Source organism: Mugil cephalus, chromosome 22 (assembly GCF_022458985.1).
Source record: "Mugil cephalus isolate CIBA_MC_2020 chromosome 22, CIBA_Mcephalus_1.1, whole genome shotgun sequence".
Classification (NCBI taxonomy): domain Eukaryota; kingdom Metazoa; phylum Chordata; class Actinopteri; order Mugiliformes; family Mugilidae; genus Mugil; species Mugil cephalus.
Window position 1 is genome coordinate 8081363 of NC_061791.1, and position 26262 is coordinate 8107624.

Below are 26262 nucleotides of genomic sequence, written 5' to 3' on the forward strand. Positions count from 1 at the left end.
AACGTGTCACAAACAACATATAAACATTCATGTGAGAAGAAGAAGAAGAAGAAGAAGAGGAGGAGAAGGAGGAGGAGGAGGAGGAGGAGGACGAAGAAGAAGAAGAAGAAGAAGAAGAAGAGTAGTGCCTGGAGGTCAGGTAATGAACAGCAGAGTGTTGCGGTGCAGGACAAACTATTTTTCTTTGCCCGAGGGCAAAACAGGTCAAATAACTTAGAGAGTGAGTGAATGTGTGCGCTTGTGTGTGTGCACGTGTTTGCGTGCGTGACAACGATTGCTCTCAAATACAAACAGGACGACCAAAATGCAGGTACACGCTAGAATAGGTTTTCACCCCTATCTGCCCCTGGCTGTGGGACAAATCCTGTTCTCTGAGGACTGACTCAATGTTACGCTTCCACGCAGCAGTTGTAGACACAGCGAGAGCGAGAGGACAGCAGGCGTCCCATTAAATGTGCGTGTAACCCGGGGAAAACGCTGCATTTAGTTGTAGTCTGCAGTGTAACGTAAGAGTGTGAAGTATTTTTGTATGCGGGCTGTAGATTTTTCATTGGTTTCCAGTATGTGCAGAATGATCCCTGCAACATTTCAAACTAATTCAAAGTTAAACTAACGGCAGACACTACGGCCGCCTCGTCGTCTAGATGCATTTTCGATAACCAACACTCAGCCGTTTTATCAGTTTGTCAGTTTTTGGTCGGCGTTGGCAGCGATCTCTCTGTGCCAACATCCACATCCACTGTCTGTTTATAGAGATTACATTCACAGTAACTTAATATGGCAGTAAGACACACGCAGTTTGTATTAATGCAAATATGTAGATACAAAGACTAAGAACAGATGGCAACAAACAAGAGAAGCTTGTCTCTATTTGTGAAGCCGATTTTCTTTTAGATTGTGGCCTGAAACAGTTTTACACACTCACATCTTTTACTATCATGAACCGGCCACCTTGACCAAGGACAGTCTCTGGTCACTCAGCAGCGGTGCTTTGAGGGAGCACGGAGCCGACGTTGTTAGGTTGGAGAAAGGTTTAGGAAGGGCACTGGAGGTGCTGTGAGCGAGAGAAAACAAAAGACAATGTGCTGAGCAGTGCCTGAACAGAGAGGGCTGTGCACAACTCCTGTAGTGACGCTGGAAGCTGAAAGTCTTTTTTTATTATTATTATTATTATTATTATTTTATTCTAAAGTCATTTGCTGAGCTCCGCCACCCATCCCAGACTCCATTCCTTTCTGGAGCTGTTCATTTTCTACGCTAACGAGGCGTTAATGAGCTCTTAGGGAGCTTCTGTTCCGAGGTGTTTCATGCGCTGTCATTTTGGAGATTCAACAGAAGAAAAGCGCCAGTAAAGAGTAATGGGAGGGTGGAAAGGATGAGACGGAGCGAGAGAAAGACAAGCGAGGAACAGAGGTGTAAAACATCTGTTTTTTTTTGTTTTTTTTCCTCGGCCTTCCTCTAACAAGTGATGCCCTTGGTTGTCGAAAGCATTTGCATCCCGCGCGCCTCTCTCTGTCCTGCTTTCAATTCTCCTCCAAGGTCTGGTCCATTTTTTTTTTTCATCCCCGAACTCATTTTATGAAAAAGCTCGTCAATACTAGTGAGAGTGACGCGGACTCACGCCTCAACGGGAGGGAGGGCGGGCGGGCGGACGGGGAGGATGAAAGGCAAAAACAAGACAAAAATTGGTCCCATTAGCGGTTTTATCCCTGATAAATTGTTGTATGGATTTGCGTGTTTGTTTCTTGCCGGCTGACAAATGTCTGAAAGCGCCTCCGAATGCGTCAGCGCTCGGTGTCTGTCTGCGCGCGCGGAGCAACAACACCAGCGTGAAATCATTCCCGTTTCATTCCCCAGACCCGCCGCTTAACTACGCGCTCGAGGCAAATCACCTCGTTACGCGATCTAACAGGAAAGACACATAAAAACACTCATTGGTTTTGTTGACGGGAAGGAGCTTTGAACAGAAGGCTTTCCTCTTTTCAGATTTAGATGCTAGGAAACCGCTTTGACGGAACGGTTTTGAAAAGCACGGTTTAAAAAAGACTGCACCTGACCGCGTGAGACTGATCGCTGTAGCTTCCTAAGGAGGCCTCTGCAAAATGTGTAATGAACATTTGTGTACTGAGATTTTCGCTGGTTGGAGGAGACTCTAAAGACACGGAGGTTAGGTTGCCTGGGGAATCTAAGCAGCTTGTTTACGAGTGTTTATCCGTCTACACTTTGCATAATGTGACAGCCCTGTTTTCACCCAGTAGGAGCTACGACTGGCTGTGAGTACTGTGCAGGAGTGACGCTATACAGGCATTTAAAACCCCAGACAAGTTATCACTAAGTTTCTGTTGCTGTTCTGCTGCATTTGTGTAGGCTGACTCGAGTTTTTACGTGCACCCCTTTGGTTCGATTTAGAAAACAGTCCTAGCAGTAGCCTGCAGTAGTAAGTTATGCGCACAGCGGGAAGCAAACAACAAACACCCCCGCTGTAAACTGTGTCCACTTTAAAAGGACACCAAGTGTTGTTTTCTCCAGCATAAAAAAATAAATAAAATAAAAATTTTATGATGAAATAGCAAAGCGGGCTTGACAGCTCTGGAACCCATCTGTTAATGCGACAGCTGACAGGAGAATATAAAAAACTAAAAAAAAAACTCATCAATTCTGTAAACCGAGGCTTAACAGAATAATAGCGACAATAATTCACTGTCAATAAATAAATAAATGACGAATGGGGTCTAAATCCACTGTGTAGTTTGCTGTTGTTTGTGTAGCATCTTATATCAGAACCTAAAGGCTGAATCTGCAGGAGGAGAGCGTTAGCTGGTGGTTAGAGCGTGCGTGACGGCAGTTGGCGATTTGAGCTCCGTGTAGTTTAGTTACTGGTGTTTTCCGGTTGGTCGTCTATCTACCCTTCATGACATCATAGAGGGGGCAGAGAGGCAGCAACAGTAGAAGGCTTCTCTCTCAAGTTCAGGAGGTCCTTTGTCCCCACAGTCATCAGACTGTACAATACCAAATACAACGCTGTAAAATGTAAAAATGCCTGGTCAACTGTATGTACATGGTTTGGAACCACCATTACTCAGCTCTTTAGCACAGACATGCAAAAACATGGTGAAATGTAGCAGTAAATACAGCAAGACTGGGGGGAAAAAAAAGTGGATTAGCCTCAGTTTCAGCTAGTTTATATTAGTTTCAGTTATGATAAATGCAGCTAAATAAAAGATGCTAATGCTAAGAGCTTTACTGAGAAGTACCGTTAGCCATGCAACACTGTAGTGTCTGACCAGACATTAAAACGATGACGAGGAGTGATCACAAATATTCCGTCTATTGTTTTACAGTTATTTATTTCAAATCTGTTGGTACAGTCCATCGCACAACAGCTCTTCCATTTTTTAAATTAGTTTTAGAATTTAGACGCTATTAAAGCCTATGATTCATGATAACTGATGCTAATGCTAACCTCCATGCTCAGCTGTCACTTTTTGCCACTCAGTGGCCGTAACCACGGAGACATCTGCGTGCTGTGACATCACATGCATACATTCTATTCTATTCTATTCTACTCTATTCTATTCTATTCTATTCTATTCTATTCTATTCTATTCTATTCTATTCTATTCTATGTGCCTCAGTGATGTATGCAAGCGTTGGCTGAAAACACTTTCAAACTGTTCATTACCCAAGCAGCTGGAAAGCCATTTGACATACGGGGCGAGGGCTGCTAATAAGATTAAAATCTCTCAGCACCTCGCCATCAAGAGAGGACCCCCGTAAAACATGCACCAACAAACACTTTGTGTTTTCTTAGAGAAGCAACAAACACATGAAACAACCTTTTTTGAACCGCAAAACCAAATTGAATTGTCCTCTTCCCTTAAATCTTCACAGCCCTCAGCCCCCCTCAGTGTGTACCTGTGTGTGTCCCGTCTCTCTACACACACCTATTCACCAGTTTCTACTTGCATCCTCCAGAAGTCCCAACCATAAGAGCACCATTTCACTAATCAGCTCCTTTTTTTGTGCGTCAACATGCCTCCACGGTGTGTTTTCTATTAAATTTTAATTAGCTCGCCCCCTCTTTCCCACCCCCCCAACTTCTCCTCGCACACAAAGAATATTAAGTCAATTTACGACGCGGGGATGCCGCACAGGGCACACTGATATGTATGTCAATGTGGCGCAAGAGTGCGAGGAAGAGAGACACCCGGAGGAGGGAAAGAGGGGGGAGCGAGGGCGGGGGGGAAGAAAGATGGACAGAAGAAAAGTGAGAGAAAGACAAGATTCAGCACAATCCATTTCCCCTCATTTCCAGCGCGCACAATATTAAGGCCATTACGGGCTGCTGCTGTCAGCGCGTTTGGAACAACACATTAGTTAGTGGGGGAGAGAGATGAGGAGGTGGAGGAGGAGAAATAATGAGAGAGAGGATCAAACTCTCCATCAACTAGAGCCGAGGCTTGTTGCTGCGGTAACAAATAGCTAACGACACCGACAACTTTTGACTTCCTCCCTCACAGCTGTGGACCTTCCAGGCTCCGGTTGCCCAGGTAACCCTCTTGTTTCTGAGTGACACGAGTGGAAGATGTTGCAAGAGTATGTACAGAGCAAGTTTATTTTTTATTTTTTTTTGCCACCCCTCTATTCTGTCTGTTATGAATTTGAAGGTGGGAAGTTGTGGGTCCTCCAGGTAAACGTTCGCATCGGCCGTCACCTCGAAGTTGAGATTAGTTCTTGCAATACACAATAAAAAAAAAAAAGCTGGAGGCAACTGGACTTGTTGGATTAAGAATTCAAGAGAGAAACTGCTATAAAATGAAAACTTGCACCTTAATTGTGTCACTGCGCCTCTTGTTGTGCGTGGTTTAACCCGAGGTGTTTCACAAGGTTTGTTGTGTTGCCGCAACTCAATAATTCAATTACTTGTGTTACAGTGTTCCTACGTTACCTCGAATGACTGAAGTATGAAAGTATCGATAGTTTAATTTAAATTGATTTTAGAGCGCGAAGACCTGGTATCGGAAGTATCGATATTTCAGTATCGATCTGCACATCACTACTTCAGTACACTGTAACAAATGATGTGCTGGCTCAACATAAAAAATACGATGTAACAATTTGCATGGATATTTTTAAGTTATTTCAACTTAGCTAGTATTGAGTACATACCATAAGACTTGTAATTAGGCCAACTCAATTACTTTAGTACAAGGAATACGAGTTGCCTTATCCTCTACAAGCTTATTTAAGTTAAACAAACTTAATTGTGTTGAATTAATAATGTTATTACTACAGAAATGTGGCTGCCACTCACTCGTGACCATCGTACACCAGTGGGGTACATACTGGTACCAAGGTGGGTTAAGTGTCTAAGCTATACTTACCAACCCCATGAATCGTTTCTTAGAGTGTTGTGTTAAGGCACAAATGTCTATTGAAAATTCATGTACTTTTGAGTTGGGACTATTTTATTTATTTTCAGTTAAAACAACATGTTATCAGCACATGTACAGTGGGGGAAATAAGTATTTGATCCCCTGCTGAATTTGTAAGTTTGCCCACTTCCATAGAAATGATCAGACTCTGGTTTTTATGGTTGTTTACTGGTTATGGGTATAGACAGAATATCAGTCGAAAATGCATAAAAAACACACAATCTAAAAGTTATAAATTGTTATGTATTTTATTAAGGGAAATAAGTATTTGATCCCCAACAATTCACTTAGAATTCAGGCTCCTACAGATTGGCTGGTGCGCATGTGGCACACAGCTGTGCTCAGTCAACTAATTACCAATACTCCTGATCTTAACTCGTCATGTATATAAAGCACACCTGCTCTAAGAATCAGTTTCTTACATTCCAACTTCTACAGCACCATGGGCAAGACCAAAGAGCTGTCAAAAGATGTCAGGGACAAGATTGTAGACCTGCACAAGGCTGGTATAGGTTACAAAACCATCAGCAAAAGGCTTGGTGAGAAGGTGACAACTATTGGTGCCATTATTCGCAAGTGGAAGACCCATAAAAGGACCATCAACTGTCCTCGGTCTGGAGCTCCCCGCAAAATCTCGCCTCATGGAGTGAGGATGATGATGAGAAAGGTGAGGGAGCAGCCTAAAACAACACGGCAGGAGCTTGTTAATGATCTGGAAGCAGTTGGGACCTCCGTCACCAAGAAAACAGTTGGCAACACACTGCGCCGTTATGGATTGAACTCTTGCAGTGCCCGCAAGGTCCCCCTGCTCAAGAAGGCACATGTACAGGCCCGCCTTAAGTTTGCCAGTGAACATCTAAATGACTCAGAGAAGGCTTGGGAGAAAGTGCTGTGGTCTGACGAAACCAAAGTTGAGCTATTTGGCATTAACTCGACCCGCCGTGTTTGGAGGATGAAAAAACGTGAGTATGACCCAAAGAACACCATACCCACGGTTAAGCATGGAGGTGGAAACATCATGTTTTGGGGCTGTTTTTCAGCAAAGGGTACAGGGCAACTTCACCGCATTATGGGGCCAATGAATGCAGCCATGTACTGTAACATCTTGGACAAAAACCTTCTTTCCTCAGCAAGAACACTGAAGATGCCTCGTGGGTGGGTTTTCCAACATGACAATGACTCAAAACATACTGCCAGGACAACAAAGGAGTGGCTCAAGAAGAAGCATATTAAGGTCATGGAGTGGCCTAGTCAGTCTCCAGACCTTAACCCGATCGAAAACCTGTGGAGGGAGCTGAAGCCCGAGTTTCCAAGAGGCAGCCAAGAAACTTGAAGGATTTAGAGACTGTCTGTAAAGATGAATGGGCCAAAATCCCTCCTGCGCTGTGTGCAAACCTGGTGACCAACTACAAGAAACGTCTCATCGCTGTGCTTGCCAACAAAGGTTTCTCTACAAAATACTGACTTGTGTTGTGCTTGGGATCAAATACTTATTTCCCTTAATAAAATACATAACAATTTATAACTTTTAGATTGTGTGTTTTTTATGCATTTTCGACTGATATTCTGTCTATACCCATAACCAGTAAACAACCATAAAAACCAGAGTCTGATCATTTCTATGGAAGTGGGCAAACTTACAAATTCAGCAGGGGATCAAATACTTATTTCCCCCACTGTATACACCTAACAAACCTATTTTTTTATGCAGAAAAATGTCTTGACTTTGAGCTATATTTAATAACCCCATGAATCATTTTTTAGAGTTTAAAGATGACACCCCATGTCAGCCCTGAAATACAGCTAACGCTAGCAGAGGAACGATCCAAATCCTCTGGATATCAGTCAGTTAATAACTTCACCAAATGCCCTGAGGTAACAGAGAGAAGGAGGCTGTAAATCAACAATTTGCTGGTGAATTTCATTGTCAAAGTTATTAGACCTTCAGCTGCAGGAAGCAGAGAAAGCTTCAGAGAAATACCGATTTGTTTTTATTTATTTATTTTTTCAACCCGGCTACACTGTCCTATAACAACACGCTGTGGAGTACTTTTAAATGCAGTCGATAGTGCTGACTTGCAGCCTGTTCTTATACAGGCTATACATATCAGCCAGTGCACAGTATGCAGCACATGAGCTGTCTGCTCTCAGCATATGTATTCAGTCAAGATATATATTTCATTGATGCAAAGCACTACTTTCAACTTTTTATACACATATTAATTGACTTTAAAGAATCTAGAACCCCTGTTTTCCAAGTTAAACTCCGTTTCATTGCCACAGAAAGGACAAGGAGAGATTTATTTAGCAATTATCTTATCTTCCGGCGATCAAGATCAGTGGCTCGTAATCTTTTAAAATCCTTTTTAAGTCCTCCTTCAAAGAGTTTTTCTTTGTAAACCACAGGATGAAACATTCAGGTTTTAGATCACACGCCTCCCTTTAAAAGCCGGACAGTTTTAACGTGTATTAAGTTGTTTATATATCATCCACTGGCTGTTCTGACTGGTAATTTCTGACTGCAGTGCGTCTGGAGGACTCGTGTGCCGAAAAGCATGCCGCGTTACTATGGCAACTGGGAACCATGAGTTGTCGTGCTCAGCCTAAGCTGCAGTGTAAGTGTATGTTTAACAGGGTTAATAAAGCAGAGATCAACATGTTTATTCTTAAATTTTGATATATCTGAAATGCAGTTACTTCAGGTGAGGCCTCGTTTGTTTGGGACAAATGCAGAGTGAAAGAAAATAAAGTCGACATTAATCTGAAGGCCAAAGGGGCCAAAAGAAAGTGGATCTTTACCTGGAGATAACATCGCTGATGCGTGTTATTTTCACAAGTAATTGGTGTTTTCACAAATGAGCCTGGCTTAGTGTGGTTGTAATCTCGGTCTACACATCCTTCTGCCTCTTTCAATCTGTCTCTAAGGTCCTTCCTCCCTTCCCTCTGTCTTTCTCACCCTGCAGGGCGGTGCATTTGTCTCCCCTCCTGGTAATGAGGAAAGGTCTGCAGAGACTCTGAGACTGAAGCTTCATCAGCAAAGACCGGCCTCATCACGCTGCGCCACGGCAACAAACGCGCACGGATGAGAGCGCGCGCTCACGCACGCACACTTCTGCCGGCTTCGTCGGCGGAGGCGAGCGAGGCGTCGTCACGCTGCGCGCGGCCACAAACACATTCATCAGCAAAGACCAGTATCATCACACTGCACCTTGCGCATGCACGCGGGAAAAAAAAAAAAAAAACGGGAGCGGAGGAAGGGAGGGGCTGGGGGGAGGGAAAGACAGGAAAGAAAGAGAATTTCAATTCAGCAGAGGCGGCGCAGGTGACTGGATAGCAAATATGAGAGAGGGAAAAAGTGGGAGCGAAAAGGGGAGGAGGAGGAGAGATAAAGAAAGAGACACAAGGTGACAGCGAGGGAGACAGGAGCGTACTGAGACCAGGCCTAAATACAAACAGTTTTATCTGTTGACACCCACTAGCTCCTGACATGGCCGTCAACTGTACTTATTACCGCATTCTCTGTAGACACACCGCAGCCTGTCACCTTCACACACACACAAAGACAGCTTATTCGCCAGCGCACACACGCCGGGGTGGTAACTTTGGGACAAAACACAAGCTTCTCGTGCACCACACACATGCACACCTGCACGCCGTAGTAATTTCCAGTAGCAGACAGGTGGGTGCAACGGCCTGAACTCTGGGGCATCTCTACAGTGAGCCTGTCAGACTGGTATTTAGTCCAGCTACGGACTAAGGGGCTTGCGAGTTTTCTGGGGATGTTATGACAGCACGGCAACCTGCCTGCACGGGTCACCGGGCAGCTCAGAGCTCCGCCGAACACACACACACACCAAACACCTGAAATGTTTAAAGCTATTTAGACTGCAAATGGCTGCGCGTTTACTCACTGAACGCATCCAAACACAGACATGCGCAGGTTTCCTAATGATCCTGTGCTTGAGACGGTTCAAGGCCCGAGGTTCATGACATTACACAGTTCGTTTCAAAGCAATAAAATGCTAATTAACGATTTTGCACGGGTTCGCAGGGGTGCGGCAAAAACGGAAAAAGTTGCAAGATTAAAAAGCTGCTTGTAGATGTTATTCACTTCTTGATTCCTGGAACTAAAAGCAGAGCAAACAGATCAAAGTATCAAAGGATTATTCATTTATATATGTATATATATATGTATATATGTATATATATGCCAGTATATATCTGGCTGAAACTGAATATCTTTTCTTAGAAATCTCAAAGAAAATGCAAAAACAAAAACAACCTGTTTGATGACTCGTTGTTGTAGTAAATGATCTTGTATTTTTTTATAGCGTTTCACTACCTACCCACCCGAAAGTTGCTTTACTGAAAGCAAGGCAGAGTTCAGTGTCTTGCTCAAGGACACTTTGGCACGTACCGAGGATCAAACCGCTAAGCCTCTAGCTTGTATACACTCTGCCTCGGCGCAGGTCATCTGGCAAACACTTGTACTGACATACCTCTTCAGTCTTGGTGAAAAATTTTAAAAGAAAACCTAGTATTGTTATTTCTGAATCAATTAAGAAAACCAAAAAAAAAAAAAAGAAACTGTATTTGAGCCGAGCTACAAATAACCCAATTATATTTGAGATTCATGAAGGTGAATGGAGAAGTGAATTTCAGGTTCCTTGTTTCTGCTTTCTGACGGCAAAATGAATAAGCTGCTCTGTTGTCGTTCTAGTGCTGTACACAAACGGTGGAAATCTACAAGGACTCCGCAAACAATATGCGTTAATTGCCTCAGATCTCTATTTTAGGCGCCTAAATCCGTTGCCAGGAAAAGTCCAAAATCTCCCCTTAAGTTTGAGTGGACTGTTGCCAAGCAACGCTAAGTTTCCAAAAACTCGTGTGTAACTGTTGTGTCTTTTTTTAAAGATAAAAGCAACTTCACCTGTTTATCGCTTCCCTTGTCAAGACAGCAGATCTCAGCGTAGGGAGATAGAGACGGACAGAGACGGGGAGACACGGGACAATGAGATGAGGTGATCAGCAGAATGATGTGGTTGAGTGCCCAGTCAATACAAACGCACACAAACACACACAAAGTGAGGTGTTGCAGTGACACACACAGGTCTGCAGAATGAGCCCCAGAACTGTTTCTGAGCAGATGGCCGGTGTGTGTCTGCTTGTGTGCTTGTGTTTAGGTGTGTGTGCTTGACCTTGACTCACGAAGCTGATGCTGCTGCCAAACGTCTGACTGAGAGACAAGAGGCCGCTATAGGACTGTACAAATACACATGCTCACACACACACACACACACATTTGACTTTTATCACCTTGTGCAACATTAGTAACTGACACGCGGTAGATTTTCAGGGTCTCTACAAATATATATATATGTAATGGATTCAACCACAAGGTGGCACTGTTTCCCCATCCTTTTGCATAGTGAGAGACTCGTGTCCTCATGAGTTCTGCAGTGCTGTGTGCTGTTACTGGGCCTGTCCTTAGCTTTAGCTCAATCATTGGCTGTTATGGTGCCCTTGTCCAGGTCTCCCTCTTAACTATACAGGTGTACAGATGCAGGAAAAAACACACACACATTAATATGCACACACACATAGGAACAACAACAAAAAAAAAAATTACATGGGTAGACAAGCTTCTGCAGCCTTTCTGCAAGGCAGGCTTCCTGCTGTGATCCTTTTCTCGTTTTGTTCTCGTTTCTCCAGAGGTGGTAATAAAATGCTGATGAATATTCTGCTTTTAGCCACTCGTCCTTTTTGTTTTGTTTTGTTTTTTGCTCCGCTGATTGTGTCAGGGGGTAGTTTTCTCAGCTAGAATCTTAACAACAAAACAGTTGTTTCAAGATTCCATCTGGGGTTAATTTTTTGATTTTCTATGAAATATGGAGTTCAATGATAAATTGATTTGAGGCTTTTGATATTTTTTGTTTGTCTGCTTTTACAGCTATCTGAGTGAGGACACAAAGGGCCGTTTGAGGGTTAAGACGGGGTTTTAGTGTAAAGTCTGGGTTAAGGCCGTGACACATCAGTGTGACGCTAAGACTTTCATGACCCCAGTTTTTGTGATGTGTCCAATAGGGGTGGGAAAAAATATCGATATGACAATATATCGCGATATTTTTTCTTCCGATACAATATCGATTTTAAAAGAAAAAGTCATGTTTCGTGAACAACTTCCGCACCTCCACCACCACTTTTTCTGTAGTGCAATAAATTGGAAATGGATCTTTTGGATTAATATCGTTTTTTTGACTCAACTTGTCCAGTGAATTATCACCATCATCTGATGTACATATATACAACTTGTAGTTTAAGCTGCACTTAAAATTTCTTAGTGAACTACGTAGAATATTGCAATATATCGCAACATCATAACATCGCAATCGCAATACGTATCGTATCATGAAGTCCTCGCCAATATCCACACCTAGTGTCCATTCAGAAGAATCAGATTGTAGCACTAGCATTTCAGCCTATTCAGTGTGTTAACTTAGTGAGGAAGTTTGTCAGTTAAAGAGCTCAATCTGACGGGCTGGTCAAGAGAGAACGAGATGTGGCAAAAGCAAGCGTATGTGATCATCTAGAAATAAATAAACATTTGACCGACCAGCATTATTCAGGAGAAGCCAGGTTTGTACCACGTTTGTAGCAGCTTCTAGCTTCCTAGCTTACCAGCTAATAGTAGCGCATCTGGTTTCACTTTTTGAATGAGAAATACATGCTACTGCCACCTGCTTGTAATGAGTTATTTCCTCTCATTAGCTAACCATTAGCTAAATGGAATTATTAAGGCTAATAAGCAAGTAGAATGAGCAATAAGGTCGTCTCTAAGCATATTACTGTATCTAGTTACTGATGTGCGGACAAGTACTCCTGCCCAACAATGTTAGAAATCATTGTTTATAAGAGTGTGAGGTTTTAAAAAAGGAATTTTTTTTTGAATTTCAACGTGTTTTAGGAACCTAAAAATGTCTTTCTTAATCCACAGTTGTTCCACAGTTGCATCATTTTAACATATTTCCATCCTCACACATCGCACAGGCCGTATGGTCAGCTCCAATAGCAGATGTAAGCATACGTCATGAATATTCATCACCTTAATATGAATATGCTTATTTCAAAATGCTGATTGGTTTGGCCGAATAGCTGCGGACGGGTAAGAGCAAGAGATACGTGTGTGTGTGTGTGTGTGTGTGTGTGTGTGTACGCGTGGGTTTGTGGATGCGCCTGCCACAGTCGGTGTGTCTCGGAGCCGGAGGCCGGCCAATCCAAAAAGCCATGAATGTGTAAACAATGTGATCTGCAATTCCCAATCAACACCTCCACGCCACCCACGCCTCGTAATCAGAGAGGGAGAGAAAAGACAGAGAAGCCATCACTGGAATTTCTCCATAATCAAAGTTGACAGAGGGAAGAAATAACACACTAATCAATGGTCCTCCACATCCAGTACAGTTCAGGTCATTTCAGTTCTTTGTTTATTTACACCCACCCTTCCCGTCATATTACAGACAATAGAGAAGCCAGAACTCTGCCAGCATATAGATGCCTGACCACTCGTGTATATGACAAACTCCAAGAGCTGTGACAATAAGCTAATTAGCCCTACAATAGATCATAAAAATATGGCAGACAAACATTAGATGAAGAAAAACTGAGTGGTAATAAAAAGAGGCCTTTGAAAGGATACAGTAGCTGTAATTAAGAAAATAAGAAAAAGATCATAGTATCATACATAAACTGTTCAAAATGTCCCTAAAATGCAATTATTAGTCTTTGACCACTTTCTCGAGTGTCATTCTGCTCACATTTTATTCATTTCATTATCCTCTTCCCTTTATATATTTTTCAGCCGTCGTCTTACTCCGCTATCTTCTGACTCAACTTCTCCAAGTCCATTCAACACTTGTAAAAGATGCCTTTTCTACAACTTCCCTTTCACGTACTTTTTTACAATTTTCTCACTCTCTCGCTCGTCCTCCTCTCTCCATCTTTTCCATCACCCTTCCTCTCACGCTGTCAAGGACACGAGCTTCTGAAACCCCCCCCCCCCCCCCCCCCGTCTCTCCCTTTCCGCCTTATTCTCTCCTCCTGCCTCCATCTTGTTCACAAAGATATCCGAGCGCTGATTTCCCTCATGCCTGTCAGGTCCGGGCAGCGCTGGGCGACAGCAGGTAGACTCGCTAAAATTTAAATGTATGAATAAGAAATAAACAGCAACAACCGCGTGGACACAGGTACTCGGCGCGGTTGACAATCTGTTCGACCATCTGTCTGCGCGTTGACATAGCTGCCGTCTGAACTCGAGGACACTCGGTGCGCCTGTGTGGGTCTGTGCAGGTGTATAGCGAAGGCTGGACCGACGCATCGTATAATTTAAAGTGGAAACTGATCATCAGGCTGATTTTACTGAATTTAAAAATATTTAAATTAGACTTACCGCATCACGGATTCCAAGAATATACTCTATGTTAATGTCCTTACGTCTAAGATTATTATTACCTTGTGATGGGAGAGGTGTTATTGCCATGACAACAGCAAAACATTTGAAGCATTGGCAAGAAAATGGCACGGCGCTCAATATGTGCACGGGAAGATGCTGCTGCCTGCTGCTCCTGTCCAAGGTTGTTAGCCCTCACAGCCTTCACACACACATGCCGGTGGAAGCTGAGCGCATTTACTAGAACTCTGAAACGCTGCTGGTTCTGTTCACGGTGCCGAAAAGGGAGGAATATTACCGTTTTCTACCGCAAACACGGCTCCCGTGAGTTTTTTTAGGCTCTCGCTGTGAAAGTGAAAAGGTGTCTGACCTGGCAAAGTCGAGGTCAGCCTCCCTGGACATGGTGATGTTGGTGAGGTTCTGTTGGAGGACGAATATGTTCCGGCACATCTTCTTGATGCCCGACTCGCTGATTCTCTTGAAGTACTGAGCCCCATTTATGAGGATGCAGGAGATCAGATGGCCGAGACCTAGAGAGAGAAAAGAATCAAGTAACAAACGTGTGCTCAGGTGGATTGGATTTAAAGTTCGTCCCACGCGGGAACCTGCCCACCTTCAAAGATGTACTGGAACTTGTGTTGCTGCAAGGCGGCCCCCATGGCTTCCTCTATGGCCGAGATGTCCTTGTTCAGTTTGACCACCAGCGGGTCGTAGTCCATGCTCTCCACATTAGCCACGATGGCATAGTTTCCTTGCTTGGTCAAGGGGATCAGGTAATGGAAGCAATGCACCCTGGGTGGAAATGAACAGACGGCGAGAGGGAGGGAGTTGTTGAAGAATTTTTATATGTCTTTTCCTGTTAAAATAAAGTATTTCCTGTTAAACTGTCCAAAGGATTCTGAAATGACGTGCGCTGAATTCAAAACCATAATTAAAACCAAGAATGTATTAAGCGTATTATTCCGTCCTTTGGAGTATGAAAAGGTACCCTGTAGTGGGCACTGTGTGCTCTCACATCGCAAGCCCCAATGAGGTGTGTACCTTCTCTAACACCTATAATTTGTACAGAAATCATTCTGTTTAAAGTACTCATAATACATCAACTTGTTCAGCCGCCGCTACATCACTGCTGGAGACCATTCAGACGAGCGGAGTGCCGTAGAGCAGCCGAGCTGAATGCGCCGTGCAGGAGTAAATTTACAGCGCACAACCTATAAAACACTTCTACTTTTCACCTTGTATCAACACCCAAAACGTCTCAAAGTACCGGCCTTCAAAACGATTTGTTCGCATTTATAGAACGCATGCCAAAGACTTGACATGTTTATCTTTTAAACAATGTATAAAAGATATTTTTTATTTTTTTTTATCTCCAGTGAATATCTTAATAAAGATGTAGTACCGACACAGATTTGCGCTGATTGCCGCTAAGCAGCTCCTGTGGAGTAATTGGGGGTTGAGAACCATGCTGAAGGGTTTTTGTTTTTACTTCTCCTGGTCAGACTTTTCTTGGTGGGATGGCAGAATTACACATGTTCCAGAGTAAACACGTGACAGAAAATATTCATGTTTTTAAGAAGCAAAAGAAACATATGATTGGACATTCACAGGACATGAATGTGTAACATTAGACTTTGCCTCCACTTGCTCGTTTCCTTTGCTCACATGTGTTTCTCTTTCTTCTCACTGGTTTGCTAGTCTGACCATCGATGCACTCCACTGGCAATTGAATCAGTTGAAAAGTCAAGGCGAAGGGTCCGAGGAGGAGCAATGGTGTGGGATAAATCATAAAAATAACATAGAGTCACGCATTAACCGACGGTCTGGTTAACGACCTTTCGGTTCAGAGAAGAAGACTTATTTCTTTCTCTGGACTTAAGAAGTGTCCACTTGTCCGGTAATTCCATAAACAGTCAACGCTCGGAGCAGAAGGGAATCAAACGATATGGTTAATCGTCTCTTCCCCTACGGCAAAGCCAACAACTCCACCACTCTCCCAATGCCTCCATCTCACTTCTTCGTCCCTCTACTCAATCATTTCTCCCACTTAAGCTACTGTAACTCCTTTCGTTAACCCCCACCACCACTTTAACCTCACTCATCTCTCTTCCATCTCCCCCCCCACACACCCTCCTGTCTTTCTTCCTCATGGCTTCATTTAGCTGATACCACTATCAGGGGAAATTCGCTAGATGGGGAGAGTCAATGGACTGTAGCATATAGCTAGACATCAGCCTCGGGGAGGGTTTTCTACTGAAATCATCAACAATATTGCATAAGCTACACAATGGTCTTCAGGGAGAGTGGTATGGAGGGGGAAAAAAACTGGAGGGGGATGATGGAGGACTATTAGCAGTTGCGTGGGTGAGAAAATATATGGAGTGGTAAATTAACTTGGATATTGACATTCAAAACACATACTAAATATAAGGTATACACATCTGAAGTTGTGCATTCGGGGTATATGTGTGACGCCATCGAACCTTTGAGCTCATCTGATTTAATGGCATGTGCTCCGAGATGGTGCGCGGGTATGTGAGCAACTAGGTGGGAAACGCTCTAAATGTATACGCTTACATTCTGCATTATACAAATGAGTAACATCAGTGGAGCCGTGCACATTTGTCTGGGAGGAAGGTGAGAGCCGAGCGCAACACACACTGGCGGCTTTGACACCCATCCCGTACAGCGGAGACATGAAACAAAAAGAAGGATGTTGATGATTTGATGCTCGTCGTCATGCGCTGACATGAATCACGATGGTGTCAGCGCGCACGCTTAAATAGAAAACGGTGAAGAAAGCGCCGTCTGCGTGCAAAACGTCACTCTTCTGGTGAATGATATCGTTTTTTTCTTCTTTTTTAAAAAAACATTTCATCATCCAAAGCTATTTTCTTCTATAAACTCATTAACTTATGTCTTTACTCTGAAAAATGACATGATCATTTGTACAGGAAATTTGTTTTGTTTTTTTAGCAAACAAATGCAACAAACTAAACTTTTTACACATGGCACAAACATTTATAACATAACACTGGAGATTTAATTCGGGAATACATGAATCAAACGGTACTATGCTCAAAATTCGACTTTCCAGTGTACATGCAACGGAGAAAACCGAATAACTGACGGGAACGTGTCCTCCTCCTCCACACTAGGTGGCGATATGTGTCTTTTCAGCGGGTTCACACGGCCCCCTTTCGTTTGACCAATTATGTCACATAATCAACAAGAGTTGTTCATATGGCAGACCTGCATTTCATACAACTAGATGCATAATAATTGACAAATAGCATATTTGGTAAATGGTGTGCTTGTGGTGCGGATAAGATGAGTGCTAAAACATAACTCAGGTGGTTCTTCTACTGGCTCTGTTTACCTTCTTCTTCTGCGACCGGGTTTCTTGGATATTTTTGTTCCGGGATCATACGCCAGCACAGTGGGACATGTCTTAATCGGATAAGGAGAACTCCAATTTTAGTCGGAGTAACATGTTTACATGCACTTAAGTTGTCCAGTTAAAGTCGGATTAAGGCCATAATTATTTTTTTTCACGTGCATGTAAACGTACTGAATGAATTACACAACATTACACAGGCAATGAACTCAAAATTATGAATGTCTGAACTGATTCTTCAGATCTGTTCTTGTATCCTCTAAGGTATTTGGCACATTTATTGATATCTACTGGCAGCAAGTGACAAATAACACCATCGACAAAAAGACTGTGATCACCTATAGTTTTATTTCCCCTTCGAGGGTCTTATTTCTCAAGATAGAAAGTTGTTTTCCAGACTCTGGTGTGTTCACGTTGTTGTTGTTTTTCAGTCAACAATATGGACAAACACGACGTGTATTTCCGTTCAGCTCCTTGCGTTGACACGTTTTTTTTTTTTGTAGTATTTGCAATGGAAACTGAGTGATGAGTAGCTTCAAACAGATCTATGTGAAGCATAAAATCTGTATTTGCTCAGAGGTATGGTGTTTGATGGATGTCAGAGATGGATGCGCAGCTTGCAAGTGACAAAGATGTGACATTTGCCAAGTTTGTGTCAGGGCTACTTGTCTGCATGTCCATCATGTTTCTCCATATAAGAGATTCACTCGAGTTTTTCTGACGACGCTTGAACGCACAACCGATGCTGAAGTTTGAAGCATTTGTAAAAGGTTTTTGTTTAAGAGCCTGACCTTACACAGCACATGCGGGAAGAGATCGCTATAAGAATTCAACGAGCGTCCGCGTGTTCCCCCTCGCTTACCTGACCTCCAGATGTAACACCAGGAGACAACGGTCGGCGATATCTTGGAAGCCCCTGGACAGGTCGCTGAGGGTCTGGAGAATCTGCTCCCTGCTGCGTTCGCTCTCGCCAACCACTTGGCTGTCTGCTGAGCATGGAGACACATCTGGATGAACAGAAGAAGAACAAGGCCACTCAAAAAACACTGTTTGAGATCTAGCTGCCATGGAGTTAACGATCATTTATTAACCTTCAGATTCAGATTGCATTTAACGTGCGACTACAAGGTTCTGTAAATGACACCGGCTCATGCAGCGCACACACACACACAAAAAAAGAAAACCATTAGTTCAACTTCACACGAGTCCTTCAGCATGTTCTTGCACTTTCTTCTCACTACTTGTGCTGAGGCAGCAGGAGCATGTGTCACTGCAGCGCATTGTACGCCACACAAAAGATCCGTGCGTGCACGAGAAAGGGAGCGAGAAAGAAAGCCAGGGAGCATGATGAGTGTATATAAATTCAGCCCAGTGTAGATCAATGGCCATAAATTAACAAGGGGAGGAAAAGGAGAGAAATTGGCCCCGTCACTCATATGTAAGTCTATTTGGTCAATGAGGCGAGTGTGTGCGCGTGTACATGTGTGCGGGCGTGTGTGCGTACGAAGAGTGACTGTTGAGCAGGAGAATGCAGGGGTCCGCGATCGATGTGCCGCAGTCAAAGCCAGCTCCCTAGTTATTCTTCCTGCCCTTCTGAAGGTCACACATCTATGCGCGCGCACGCACACACACACACACACACACACACACACACACACACACACACACACACATAGCTCAGGACGGAGCAGTAGCAGGTTCGAACTAAGTCTAAAATAACCCGGTGATCCGTCTTTCCTCCCCTTGACTCTTCTGAATGATGGCCCCAAATAAATAGGAAGCTGGATACAGGTGACCAACATCAAGCTCTAAATGTCACTCCCATTTACGATTTAGTCCTCCTATAGAACGGCGGGTTCTCCTTAACGTAATGCAGTTTTGATTTATTCCATTTATTCAATGCCTGCTATGGGGTGGGGGGTCCAAGTAACATTACATGAAGGCCAGGTCCAAACATTTCCCAGCAGAATGTTGTATTTATTAGACACAAGATGATGTTCTAATGTTGTGGCTGATTGACGTATGCCTTAACAGTTAGTTAAGAAAGTTGCTTTCCAAGGTGCTGCTGTGTCCTCGTGTCCATCTTTGCTCATTTTTCGTATGTGCTGGTGAGTCGTCGCTCCCCGGTGCACTTTAAATATGATAAGATCAGAAGCCATTGGCCTAGGCAAACAGCAACGAGGTGCACGCCACAGCTTTCCAATCAGCAAAGCAAACACAGCCGGGGGCTGTGACGTGACATTAGTGACAGCTGCTCTTACGGCCCGTGCGTCTGCCGCGCAGAGATAAGGCCGGGGAGCATGTTTCTTTAATATAAAGGTGGGCACGCGGCGTGTTGGGCCGCGCGTCCATCCACGGTGAACGTATGTACCGTGCGGTCGAACTTAGCTGCTAATTAACCGTCTTCTCGAGGAAACCTCTCGACAATACACGTGGGAGGAGGACGCCGCAGTGCAGAGTCAAGACTATAAGCAGCAGGTGGGGGGGTCGTTTATATAAGAGACTTGGATAGACTTTCAATAAGTTCTAGTATAAAAACTGAAGTGGGTCAGCTTCTGGTTTTTGATGTATTCTTAAAAAAAAAAAAAATCTCGGGCCCGGGCGACTGCTTCATATTTCTAAGAGGAAAGTGGGCATTTCTTTCCTGAGTATGAGTTTAAATCACAGCCCGATATTTACAGGGTGGTGGGCTAATAATTTAGGTTCATAATATGCATTTACGTTCCTTTTTTTAAATAATTTAAACCATCCTAAAAGCAAAACAAAGACCTTAAACCAGCAGGCGACTGTAACATTACACATCCCGTGCGTGTTTGGTTAGATAACGCTACAGTATAAAACCAGTGCGACTCCCTCCATCCAAAGGGAAAACTAAAAAGAAACATTGCCGTGGATTAGATATTTAGGCTAGTGGCATTAATATTAATGCAGCTAAATGAGTTGCAAGCGCAACAAACGTGATTGGTCTTAATCAAAAGAATCCACAATGATTTCTCAGGGGAGTGGAGCATTATGGCATTAATTGACTTCATTTGATTGCATTTAGCGGACGCTGTTTACTCTCCCTGGTCAACTTATCACATCATTAACAGAAAGAGAGAACACAGCACTGAAACCAAAGTAAGCTAAAAAGCTACATTAGATAATTTTGGCACATTTATCGCTATCTGCTGGCGGCGAGCGACAAATAGCGCCATCAACAAGTGTTGGTCGCGGCTAATAGCGAGCCGACTGTACACGCGGGGCACAAAAATTACATATTGGGATTAAAGGTGCCACTTAAATCAGCCGAGAAAAGTCATTCGTGTCACATACGTAAAGATTATTTCCGCTGTCAGTGTTATCTCTTTCTTCCCCTCCGCTGGTACACGGCAGATAGCAAAAGCTTTTCACATGCTCTGCCTGTGGGAATGTTTTTTTTTTTTATTATTATTTTATTTTTTTTAAGTGTCTGTGCGTATTTGCGCGCGCGGGGTTCGTGCGCGAAAGTGACTCGAAGGCTTGTTTCCTCTCATGTGCATTACACTCACTCACTCTGACAGCGAGAGAAAAAAAAAAAAAAGGGCTGACTGTGGCACACACTGCTGGAGGTCTCTCTGGGGGGCGTCCGCGAAACACACAGGCGCAGACACACACACGCACACACCCGAGCGCGCTCGGATCCCGCCGCCCGCTTTGATGATGCGAGTGAGGCGTCGCAGCATGGGGGGGCGCCATTAGAGCCGGGGACAGACGGGCAAGAGGAGACGACTCATTGGTCCTGACTGACAACTTTCTTGCTCCCTTTTTTCCTCTCTCTCGGCTTCCTTCTGCTGTTTTTTTTTCTTTTTCTTTTTCTTCAAATGACTCCCATCCCTTATTTATAAGTTTTTTTTTTGTGTGTGCGTGTGTGTGCATTATTAAACGCGAGGGTACGTCGTGCGCACGTATGTATTTATGCGTCCGTGTGTAGGCATGCGTGCGCGCGCTGTGCTTATCCAATTATTTTCGAATCTCATCTAAGAGAAACGTCTGTTGCCTGCCATCTGCGGAGGAGGAGGAGGAGGAGGGCGGCAGACATTAAGGGAGAAGATCAGCGATGGAATCTGCACACGTATACAGCAGGTGCACACGTAAACGGACGTTAACACACCCAATCATACACTCGCTGACCTCTTATAAATCAAGGAAACAATATGACAAGGCACTTTTTTTTTTCTCCTTCCCCCGAGGGGCACAGTGACAAATACAGATGCTAAACGGTTGATAAAAATCTGTTGGAAAAGTACAACACGTCCCATTTCTCAGCAGAGAAGACGAATTGAACAGAAAAACGGAGAAAGATAAACAAAGGACAGTATCCTGGAGGGGTGGAGTGATGAATGATTCATAAATGACTGGCTGGGTGTGAAAGTAAGAGAAAGTGTTATTAATTATTTTGCCGCCTCTGGTAGAGGAGGGCTGAACTCATGTCCAGAGAGACAATGAGGGAAAGGAGACGGTGAGATTGAAAAGATTTTGACGACTTAAAATGTCTTAGAATGAGATAAAATGGGAAAAAAAGCCTGATGTTGAAATTACGAACAGAAAAATAAAAATAAAAATAGCTTTACTGGAAAACAACACCATCAACTCCCACTTCAACCGGTCCCTTCGGCCTCGGCAGTGAATAAGAATGCGCTCCCTTGTTGAACGGAGGCAAGAAAACAAAATCGCAGCTGGAGGGTGAAGACCAGCGCTCACCATTGTCAAGGTGAGTCTCTCTCCGTTCGACTCCCGTAAGGACGCGGCGCGATTACTGCCTGGGAACCCTGCAGGTTGGATTAGAGGCATGTATCTACGCCCACGTTGGGACGGTGGCAAGGCGAGAAAAGCCCTTCGCAGGAGCTCTTGTTCGGAGGTGAATGTTAAGTAAGTACACAAAGATCCTGCATGGTTGTCAAACATTTAAACGTACAAAAAAAAAAAAAAAAAGGAGACAAAAGTAAATCTGACGTTGCTCCTCAGGCGTGTTTAAATATTGTCTGAGAGGATGAGAGGGTTGCAGCGTACATACTCAATCCTCATTACTAACACATACCTACACTGTAGATGCTTTAATTAAACTGACTTCAGATTTAGGCCGGTATGACCAAAAATGTATGTCAAGGTATTTTTTATAATTCTGGCGGTATCACGGTATATTGTGGTATTTTTTTTCATTCTCTACTGGTTGAACGCAGGATGGATGGACTATTTTACCGTGATGAGTAAATATTGTGGAATAATTCCACATTGGTAGTAAAACAGGTTCTCATTTCCCCGTGTTTGGAGATTAGTGCGACCGGCTACCGTAATAACTGTAGCCTGTGCGCAACAGCTAAAGCTAAAGTCGGGGACAGGTCATCCAAAACAGGAACTGTACCCAGAAATCAGGGGCATCTGGTCACCCTAAAAAACAAAACAAAAAAACAACTGACAAGGCGCCTTTTTTTGGCGCATGTCCTGTCGTTTAAGGCTGGGAGTATCAATCTAAATATCGATAGTATTGATAAAAAGGCTAGCATCGGTATTGGATCGATACTAGCGTGATGAGATCGATACTTTCCATCCTCACCTGTAGTAATAATAATAATGGATTGGATTTATATAGCGCTTTTCAACGCACAGAGTGGTTCCCTGGGGGAACAAGGTGGGTGTCTTGCCCAAGGACACTACAACAGTAACCGGGACAGAGCGGGATTCGAACCGCCAACCCTCTGATCATTGGACGACCCGCTCTACCACCTGAGCCACTGTCGGCCCGAAAAGGTAAAAGGTGGGACATGGACAGACTTTGACACTCAGATCCTAGCATCACATAGCTGATACTGATGCCACCACTGATATGCGTCAGTATTTGGTGGAGAAGACGATTATACGGGATGCAGACCCACTTCTTTCAACTTGGTATGGGATCGATACCTAAATTCCCAGTATCGCCCGCCCCCTACTCTCGTTCTGCCGGACCTTTCCATTGTCACCACGTCTCGTAGATTCTTAACAGTACATTCAAAATGGTCCAGTCTGAATCAGTGTCCCAACGCTGTGTAATCAAATACACTGGTATGCCAGTTTACTAAAAATTCATATCGTAACGGGAAAAAAAATACCGGTATACGGTATGAACTGGTATAACCCCCCCAGCCCTACTCTGCGTCATGAAGGAAGTTGAGGCAATCACCTGTGTGAGCTACTTCCATGTTATACTGTGGAGCATGGCCATGCGTGCAGCAACACATCCAGCAGAATTCATCACATCACAAGAAAGTGATCAAACCGAGCGTCCGCTGCAGGGACCGCCCGGCCGTGACCAACATCTACCAGACCCTGACCACCTGAGTGAAAACAGAAGGAACAATGTTCACACTGCCTGGACGCAAAAGAGGGAGGGAACAACACACAAAAAAAAGGAAAGAAAGAATGTAAGAAACGGAGGAAAAATACTAAGAATGAATATTGAAGTAAGAAAGTGAAAAAACAGAAGTAAAAGAAAGACAAAAACAGGGAGAGGAAAATGAGTTGTTCATACCTGACTGCTTCTGTAATATAAAATCCAATTTGGAGAGGCATAGACGTGAGGCGGGAGGGGGTGGAGGATGAGATAAGGCGGGGTCTCTCTTTTTTTCTTTTTTTTTCCCTGCCATACCCTTGTCCCATCTTACACACTGCATGGTTATGTACACACACACGCGTGCACACACACGCTTCACCCACAGCGGCGCACACGTAGTCCGTCATCAGCTCTCCAAACACTAAATAATGAACAATACGAAGGCTGTCCCAGCATGATAAGTGACTGCCCTATCCTTCCCATTAGTGCCACCCGCCGGAATTAATGATAATTATGTCACGTCCCTTCCCGCACTTTTATTGAATTCTTATCTGCGAGCAGGCGAAGGGAGCCGGCGTCGGAGCGAGGGGGGAAGAGTTTAAAAAGAGATACGGCGGCGACAAAGTCAAGCCCAAATAAGAATACTTCGCATTCAATTATTTCACGTCTAAGAGAAAAGTTGCGATACGGGCCCGGCAAAACGGCTCGAGTTCAATGAGCAATCAGGGGCCTGAAACCAGGGAGTTGTGACAACGGCTGATAAAGGTTAAAGAACCTCTCTGCGCCTCTCAGAAAGGTGCGAAACTTACCGCAGCTCTGCCGAGACGCTGCAGGAAAGTTTCCCCAACAGTACTCTCAACACTGCAGAGGTTAATGATGTATGAAGAACTGATAAAACATCATCTTCTGTTTAATGCTGGAAAGTCAGTCCAGATACTACATAAACAAAACCTCCAGGACAAATATAAAACGGTAAATGTTCTGCATTTATGTTTCATGCCAGGATTTCTAATTCCAGGTAGGTCGGCCAGGGACTGAACCACCAACGCCGCATCTGGTGAACACCTGAGCCACAGGTGGATGTTTTTCTTTAGGTAACACCGTGCGAACACCATGCTACCCGAACCATGCCACTGTTGCTATGCAACTGACCAAACAAGTGCATCACCATGAACACGGTTTTGCCGACTACCTTTGTAAATCTGTTCATAATGCTAATTCTGTACATATTTTGACTGCACGGTTTTCTATTTTATTTTACTAGATAATATTAGATTTTATTTTATTTTAACCTAATCTTATTTGATGTTATCTTTCTCTTTACTTCTTTTTTTTTATGTGCAACCAAGCTATTGTGATGAAGTAATTTCCCTTGTGGATGATTAAAGTCTGTCTAAGTCTAAGTTTGATTCATGTCATGATTGATAATATACTATTCAAATATAGACATGAACTAAACCTGGCTACTGTATGAGACTGAGAAAATAAAGTGTGGTATCCATGTAGATTTTTGGTAAAAACCTATTACACCTATATCTTGGTGAAGATACCTCCACCGGGAAGAGCTTTCATTTGCTCTCAATACAGCCTCGTTCTTTGTGGCATCTATTCACCAACATGCTCGAGATGCACTTCAGAATTTTTGAATCAGCTGTATATTCATGTTGTGAATACGCTCATCTACCACATCCCAAAGTAAATATATTCAGATGTTAAACTTATGAAACTACTTTTAGATTAGTTTTGCTTTCTAACATGACACATAATCATGCTGGAAGTAGCCAATAGAAGACGGGTGAATTGTGACTATTAAGAAATGAACAAGCACACTTAGATAGATTGGTGTAAAGGGGACCAAAGTGAACCAGTAATTCAATCCCTACACCCTGACACCCTGAACTCCACTCCGCACCAAAAAAAAAAGCAGGTTGAGTCCAAGGAAGCATGCTGCTAAATTGTGATCTTCCAATTTCCTGGCCTCAGCAGAAATCAACATTCATCAGACCAGGTTACCATTTTCCATCCTTCAATTGTCCTGCCTTATTGAGCCTGTGGTGAGCACTGTGGGGATTTCTCCTCTTGTCTGATGGCAGTGGAGGCCAACTTATCTAGCTGGAGCCCATTCACCTCGAGGACTGGTGTTTTGTGCGTTCTGAGATGTGTTTCTGCTCACCAACATGCTAAAGAGCGGAAATCGGAGCTAGCGTAGCTTTTTCTGTCGGCTCAGACCAGCCAGGATTATTTTTTTTTCTCTGACAAGTGTCATCAATAAGGCATTTCCAATTGCAGATATCTGGACGTTTTGTATTTCACACCATGATGAGTAAACGGTAAAGCCCGTTGCACGCTCCAGGAGATGAGCAGTTTTCAGAAATACCCCAACCGACAAACTATCAAGTTATTGTGAAAGATCTGGCTTCACTTGAACAATAAATAAAGCTCCTTTATCTGAATAACTTTATGCATCTCACCACCACCGAGGAAAGATAATCGCTCAAATCAACTGGTGTTCAGGTGTTTCTAAAAGATGGTGTAAATAGAGAGTGAAAATGTGACACTACGCTAGGAGTCACTAATCTCAATATTAACCTGCCGTCACATGGTGTTAATTATATATATATATAAAAAAAAACATACTTGGAGAATATCACAA

The 26262-nt window shown here is 43.5% G+C and overlaps 1 protein-coding gene across 1 annotated transcript in view; it reads right to left on the reverse strand.

Annotated features, from left to right (window-relative positions):
- exoc4 (exocyst complex component 4) overlaps positions 1-26262 on the reverse strand; it is a 112515-nt gene that overhangs the window by 2527 nt on the left and 83726 nt on the right. Inside the window, exons 17-19 of the mRNA XM_047575100.1 lie at positions 18141-18285; positions 14495-14673; positions 14252-14411 (exon numbers count right to left, since the gene is read on the reverse strand). Of these exons, the coding sequence (XP_047431056.1) occupies positions 14252-14411; positions 14495-14673; positions 18141-18285 (484 nt within the window). The remainder of the gene's footprint in view (positions 1-14251; positions 14412-14494; positions 14674-18140; positions 18286-26262) is intronic.